This window comes from Diadema antillarum, unplaced genomic scaffold (genome assembly GCF_040938485.1).
Source record: "Diadema antillarum isolate AM-2024a unplaced genomic scaffold, OU_Dant_1.0 seq00000100_RagTag, whole genome shotgun sequence".
NCBI lineage: Eukaryota > Metazoa > Echinodermata > Echinoidea > Diadematoida > Diadematidae > Diadema > Diadema antillarum.
This window is the reverse complement of record NW_027271188.1, coordinates 840,005-847,702: the sequence shown is the minus strand read 5'-3', so window position 1 is coordinate 847,702 and position 7,698 is coordinate 840,005. Positions and strand designations below refer to the sequence as shown.

Below are 7,698 nucleotides of genomic sequence, written 5' to 3'. Positions count from 1 at the left end.
AAAAGCTTACGTATGTGTAATTTCATTCTTACGCTGGAATACAGGTGTTCTTACTGTTTATACTATACTCCTGTGATTGAAATTAAAGTGCATAAGTGTCTTTCATTTGCATTTGTATTACAAGTTTGTAATGTACCTGTATTATGTATTGTAGTAATGGAATGGTGGTACATGTATCTACAATGTATATTCAGTGGTGATACAGTATATCTCAAGATGTTTTTCAACATCCCTGTTGCCAACTATGGTGCAATCTAATGTCAATCTTTTTCATTACTGTAATATTCATTCCTGTTGGATAGGTGTATTTTGATAAATTGGAATTTGTCCAATACCATCGTTCATGATATTTGAATAAAACCTGATATGGCTTTGCTACAGACATGGTTGTCACTTGATTTCTACTTTGCACTTCCTAACAATTTTTGTTCCAGACATTTATTTTGATGGAGGAATGTTATTCAGAAAAACACTTTTAATCACCTTTAATCCATGATTTGAAGCAAGACATGGATGATTACTGCAGTACACTCCTCATTGCATGATATTTTACATTGTTTATTTTGATACATGAGTAGTATAGTCCGAAAACTACTTTATCTTTCATATCCCCCTTTTTCCAGTCCATGAAATGGATCACTCCTGTCATGACCAGGACCAGTTCACCACTTGGATATGTAGGACCTAACACAAAAGGTTCTTTTAAAAAGATATGATAATAATACAAATCCTGGTAACCAGTACAGTAGTGGCATTGATTGGGGGTATCATTTGCCCCCTCCCCCATAAATAGTACATGACAAATTGTTAACAAATGCAGGGACGCCAAGTTCAAAATGTTTTTATGAGTGAGATTTTCATGACTCGGCATCTCGGCGAGCGAATGTGTGCGCAAGCAAGGGTGTTGGAGGATTCTCCAATCCAGAGTGCGTCAATTTCAGCACTTGAATTTTTCAAAATCTGACACATATGCTCTAAATTGGTTTCCAGATATGTGTAGATTTTAATAGCTCCCTCTTTCTTTGTCAAGATGCACCTCGATTTCGGAATCTTAAAGGCCATCAGAAAGGGGGGGGGTGGGGGGGGGGGGGACGCAAACCATCAGATGTTCGACACTAAGTAGTTTCCAAAACATTAAAGTTTAAAGGGATGGTACAGTATTGGTGGAGGCGAGGACACCAAGACACCACTTATGAAGTAGTACAGAGCATCACATTCTAGACAAATAAAATTATATTTGATGAAAATCGGTTTTGGAATGACTGAAACATCCAAAAACATAGTAAAATAAAGCAATCGTAATAAAAGGTGGGTCCCACCTTTTATTAGCCTTAGGATTACTTTGTTTTGGGTATCTCAGCAAAACCAATTTTCATCAAATAAATGTTGAATTCCTAGTGGAATTACATGATCCTTCATATTTCATAGGAAGTTTCTCATTATCTCACTCAAAAATGTTAGAAAAGTTAGAAAAGTGAAGTTAGGTCTCAACCAAAACTATACGATCCCTTAAACGCGCCGCCAGGGCGCTAGGCAGGGAGACGAACCGCCGGCCGCCGGGCGACGGGACACTGCGTTCGTGGTGCTGTTCCGTGGGTGCTGGCTCGCAGGTGATCGAATGGCTTGGCGTATATTGATATGCCTTATTGGTAGGAACGGCGTCTGGTCAAGCTAGGTAACAATGATGAGTGAATCATGTTTTAAAGTTTAAAGGTGATCTTGACTGTACAAATCATAAACGTTTTTGGAAAGGTTAACACTCAAACCTAGGGACTTTACGAGAGTACAGCATGTGTTTGTGTGTGTGTGTAATTCAAGTTTTCTTTATCTATTTCCCCTACAATGTGTTCATAGTCCCATGTCTGTGAATATGTGTAAGCACACCACGTATCGACTCTCCAGGGCACCACAGGGCCACATGTTTATGTTCTGCCTCCTGACTCGAGTTGAGAGTATGGTGGATGTGCTTTGCTTGATAATTTTTGCATTCTATATTTTGTATCGCCACTCCATTCACTGCCGTTTATTTCGTCGGCGCATGCAAGTGGTGACATTCGATTCATTCCCAGCTCCACCACAGACTTTCTAGTACTTTGTACTAACAAGTAACATTAAATTAAAATTGTAGAGACACCATTCTGATTTAAAAACATTAATTAGACTCCATATTTGAGAGAGGTGACACAACAGGGATTGAGCCATAATTCCCCTTGTATATTAGACTCTATCATATGTGGAAAATCACAAAGTGGGGCAGCCACCTTCAGTCTTTCATTATGTTACCTACTTTTTTTCTGAAAACTTTCTCATCAGGGTAAAAGAAAGAAAAACCTCATTTTAAGTTTAGATGTTCTCCGGATAAACAAGACGGTCTGCAGTGCAGAGTAGTCTGAACAGTTGTGATCCAGATGGCCAGCTCAACAAACATCAGACACATTTTCTTGACTGGCCCACCAGGTATGATGTAGAAGTATGTAATGTATATGTGATGGAAAGATGAATTGTGGCAGATTCATAATTGTACGCATACTGTATTTATATACAAAAATAAAGTTGATATGATATTGATTGTACTGTTATAACGGGTCTAGGGCAATTATCCCCTGGGCAATTACCCGTACCCTTCCCCTGACCCTAACCCTAATTTTAATCCTGAACCTAACCCTTACCCTAATTTTAGTCCTGAACCCAACCCTAACCCTAACCCTAACCCAAACTCTATACCCTAAACCTAACCTTAACCCTAACCTTTACTCTAACCTTATCACAAGGCAGAATTTAGCCGGGGAGTAATTGCCCTCGGGGAGTAATTGCCCTGATACGGACATAACTTGTAGTTGTACTGTCCCATAAGGTGTACCATGCTGATACGAGCTGGTATAACGTCAAAATTGCTCTTAGTTTCCTCTTAAAGGAAATATTTCTGTCACTGGTTACATGATCTATGATGAATTAGTGTAGAGGTGCAAAACCTCAACATAAAACACAGAAACAAAAAAAAAACACAAACAAGATAACTGTCTAAATATGTTTCTTTTTTTTTTCTTTTTTTGAGGGGGGGGGGGGTTGGGGCTGTTGACTTGCTTATGGCAACAAGGAAATTCTGGGGCCTGTCTTATAAAGACTTGTGATAGAAATCAATCACAAGTTTTGTGAGAGCTGCAATGCAAGTTGCGATTGATTTGGGGACTTGTGATTGATTTGAAGGCTTTATAAGAGTGATTGATTTGAAGGCTTTATAAGACGGGGCCAAGACTGTTCACTGATGGCCATAGTTTCCTTTCAATATGTTCTCAGGTTGATGTGTTTCTGTCATATGTTACTGGTACCCGTAGTTTATTTGTTTGTTTGTTTGTTTGTTGTTGGGTTTTTTTTTTTTTTGTCTGTGAATGACTGGCAGAGTGCCTTTATTAACATTTGTTGCAGGCATTGGCAAAACAACCCTTGTGAGGAAGGCATGCTCAGAACTAGGTGCCAAGTCTATTCCCACCCAGGGATTTTACACTGAAGAGGTCAGAGCGGGAGGCAAGAGAATCGGCTTTGATGTCGTGACACTTGACGGGCAGAGGGGGACACTGGCCAAAGTAGGGTTAGTCTTTTTTTTCCCCCTTGCTTCAGATAGCACCCATACACTATTTGCTGTTGCCATGGCTACAGCTTGACAGTACAGCCGACAAGTTGCAAGAACTCTAGTTGTTGTCATGAATGCTGTAACTACATTGCACTTTATTTAACTTATTATTATTATTTAAGCCAGTGATTAAGCAGATGTCCTCATGAAATAGTCAATTACAAATGATGCATTGTTAATGAGAGCGCTGCCAAAGCACTGCATGTCTGAATAGATGACTTTAAATGAATGAACAGAATTATTGACATCATTGCAGTACACTACATGCTAAATTCTTGCATTGTAGTATATAAATTTGTCATCCATTTTTGTTCCAACTTATGCCTCACAGTGACCACAAAGGGCCCAAGGTCGGTCAGTACACCGTTAATCTCCCGTCATTTGAACAGCTTGCGTTACCTGTAGTGTCTAGGAAGGTAAGATCTACTGATTTTTGTAGCTCTCATTTAGATGAGACATTCAATCATTGTGGTTTGGGCCAATAATTATAAGCAGAATAAGTTTCTGATATATATACAAAAAAGGTTCACAAGCCTCCAGGAAGAGCAATCTCTGTACTATCTTCTGATTCTGAGATATGTCTATGGTGCACATCACATGATACTAGAGGTTGTGAAATAGGCAAAGTGGAACATCTTCAGTTCAGAGGTGTATATCTTTACCTTTTTCATTTTGTAGTTTTGTAAACGATTTGTTGTAAGAACACTGTTTTACAAGCATACTGTGTTATCAATCTAAATACAGTGCACTCCCGTTATAACGAAGACGGTTATAACTAAATTTCGTTATAACGAAGTAAATCTTCTGGTCCCAAAATTATCACCATTAAAGTCTATGGTAAAAAATTCGCTTACAACGAACACGGTTATAGCGAAATTTCCGTTATAACGAAGTCTTTTCCGAGCGCCAGAGACAAAGAAAAACAAAAGAAATGTGCTCCGTTATAACGAAATGCGAATTGCTTTCGAAAATTCGTAGCGGAACAAGCATATATAGCTTCTCTGCATGGGTGAACGCTTCACACCACTGTGTGTTCGCTCTTTGTGTCACGCACAGTTTCTGAGGGGAACTTGCGTTTATTATTGTAATACAGTTATCCCATCACATTTCACATAGCTTTCCAGTGTATGACGAGTATTCAGCAAACAGAATATGATATATCTACGTGGTTTTCTTGTTTTCGTTATATATTGTATTTGTTCGGTTATAACGAAATTTCGTTATAACGAAATTTCGTTATAACGAAAGAAAATTGCCGGTCCCGAGCATTTCGTTGTAACGAGTAGATATTTGATGCAAAGGCTTTTTTTTCTCACGTCATTGTGGGTATTACAGCGGACTCCCGTTTTGTTTTTTGTTTCTTTTAATCAAATTTTTGTCATAACTTAACAAATAAACAATTAAAAACAAAGAGCCGGTAATGTCGCAGCCTGAATCTTTATTTCGTTGTAACCAGAATTTTGTTACTGCCGTGTTCATTATAACGGGAGTGCATTGTAGTAGATATTTGATGCAAAGGCTTTTTTTTCTCAAGAACAATGACATGAGACCTTCTGTGAGTAATCCATATGCCAGGCAATGTTATTTTGTTGCAAGTACAACATTGGTCTGTTCATTTAATCCACTGCTACATGTAGAAAGACTCTTCAGAGAAGCCCATCTTTGTGATAGACGAGGTGGGGAAAATGGAGCTCTTCAGCCAGGGTTTCATTCAGTCTGTTCGGAAGCTTCTGGACCAGCACTCCTCAACTGTTCTGGGCACTATACCCATACCCAAAGGGCGCCCCCTTGGCCTTGTTGAGGAAATCCGTAGCAGACCTGATGTGAAAGTTGTTACAGTGAGTCTATGTACAGTACCTCCATCTTGATGGAAAAACTAAGGCCTAGCTACACTGTTGTGACTATGATTTTATCGTATTCATTATCTTCCTTATTTTTTGGCCCATTTCTTTTGACACAAACATATATGCTCTCTACATGGTCCAATTTTAATATTATCCGTTTGCATACTTGCCAACATTTTGAAATCCTGAAGAGGTAGATTTTGCGAGGGAGCGAAGTGACCAAGCCCGAGCGCGCTTGCGCGTGAGGGGGGAGGGTGTGGGAGGGGGGTGTCCCCCTCCCGCGGTTTGGACTTTTTTTGTTTTTCAATATCAAAATATGAGATTTGGTGCATACTTTTTAACCTTTTTAAAGGGTTCTTGGTATTGATAAAAAAACATACAATCCATGTAAATCTATGAACTATTTTGTAGACTATGCATATAAAAATAAAATCAGACATATTGGTAAATAATTTTTGTAGGCTAAGCATATGTGAAAAAGTAATCAAACATATTGTTATCACAAGTTAGATATGAAAATACATGTACGTTTAATATAATCACGTACATACACGGCCAGCTGGGATCATGCCACACCGTATGCCGCATCGGCCGCACCACGCACACGTGAGCTACCAAAACATTACTATTATGCATGGTTCTATAGCTACACGTACACGTGTACAGTAAGTCTTGCACGCACGTAGATATGATGAGACTACTATAGTACGCCACTGCAGTGTGCATACATGTGTGCATATTAGAAGGCTGAATACGGCGTTTTTGAGGAACGAGTTCTTTGAAATTATTATTAGTATTCCAATAACTAGCTTATTTTAGGGAATCAACGCACAATGAAGGGAAAATATGACTTCTATTTCATTTCATTTTAGGTTTGCTACAAAATCGGTAGATCAGAAGAGAAAATCGGTAGCCGGTCAAAACCTCTAAAAAGCAGTAGTCTACCACCCAAATCGGTAGAGTTGGCAAGTATGCGTTTGTGTCATGATCAAATCAACACCTATACATTACACACTATTGGCATATGCCAAAACACATACAGGGATAGGTTTTGAATAAATTTTGTTGCCCTTACAGCAGTAGAAGTATAGCACATGCACATGTGTACCATACATTTAATTGTAAATTTGTCCCCCAGTTGATCTGCCGTCATTGCTCGAGTGTTGGGGAAAAAATTTATACCATTCTGCTCTTTTATTTAACAGATTTCTAAAGACAATAGAGATGCCATTCTTGGGGAAATTCTGGATTCTCTCCACCATGCCAGGAGCGGAGGACTTAGATGATGTATACCAGAAGTCTGTGCATTGGTCTATCAACAATGTCTTCTCAGAGACATCACTGGCACATGAAGCACTTGTGGGAATTATGTTATTTACTAAGACTTGTCTTCCACTGGACTTCAGATGTGTTAAATAATTGCAAATGTTACACCTTACAATGTCATGAACTTTGAGGTGCTTTTGTATGTGAGCAAAGAATGAGGTAGAGGTTTACATATGTACATCATTGGCACAGTGTGAAGTTGGAGGAAATTTTTGCATGTGAGTACAAGACTGCTTACATCACCAGCAATCAATCCTTAGAAGTCAATAGCGAGAAAGGGATATTAGATCTGTCGAATACATGAAAAACCTCAATATGGAAGTGGTTGTGTTTTTAACAGTGCAAGACTTCAAGCATGTGGGATCATCAAAGGTGTAAATGCATGAACTTGTGAAGATGTTGATAAGTTCTAATCCTGTGAATCTTCAGATTACAGCATAGAAGGTTGTAGCCCTCTCTTTCATGCCTTGCAGACCTGTTTCTAGGTTTTGTTTTAAAATGCCGTTTTTGTTTCATGACTGCATAAATACTTCAAAATATCAGCTTGTACTGCCAACATTTTAAGTGAGAGAAAAGTAACTCTAACATTTTATATTCTTCGCTTGCTAAAAGTTAGATACGCTCCTGGGAGAAGGGCGTTCTTCATTTTGTTTGTGAAATACAATGTAAAAGTAACAAATTAGGTAAAGTTTGAGCAGAATCAGACTGACAGTGAAAAAGTTATGACACTCGGAATGTCTGCACTATTATAAGTCATCGTCATGTTGAACAAAACTTAAACAAGGACCTATTAACCATGACAATGACGTTGTTATATCAGGTTTCTCATGATATCAGGGAACAAAAACAAAGAAATGTTAAGAGTTGAGACCTGCAATATGTTAAATGAGGGTCTTG

General features: G+C 38.6%; 1 protein-coding gene across 1 annotated transcript; it reads left to right on the top strand.

Annotated features, from left to right (window-relative positions):
* The first annotated feature begins 1,656 nt into the window (after positions 1-1,656).
* LOC139726822 (cancer-related nucleoside-triphosphatase homolog) lies at positions 1,657-7,156 on the top strand. The gene is made up of 7 exons (XM_071637816.1): positions 1,657-1,675; positions 2,314-2,457; positions 3,427-3,589; positions 3,963-4,047; positions 4,165-4,185; positions 5,287-5,469; positions 6,681-7,156. Exons 2-7 carry the CDS (start codon positions 2,409-2,411, stop codon positions 6,759-6,761), a joined length of 582 nt encoding a protein of 193 aa, XP_071493917.1. The 5' UTR covers positions 1,657-1,675; positions 2,314-2,408; the 3' UTR covers positions 6,762-7,156.
* The last annotated feature ends 542 nt before the right edge of the window (positions 7,157-7,698 follow it).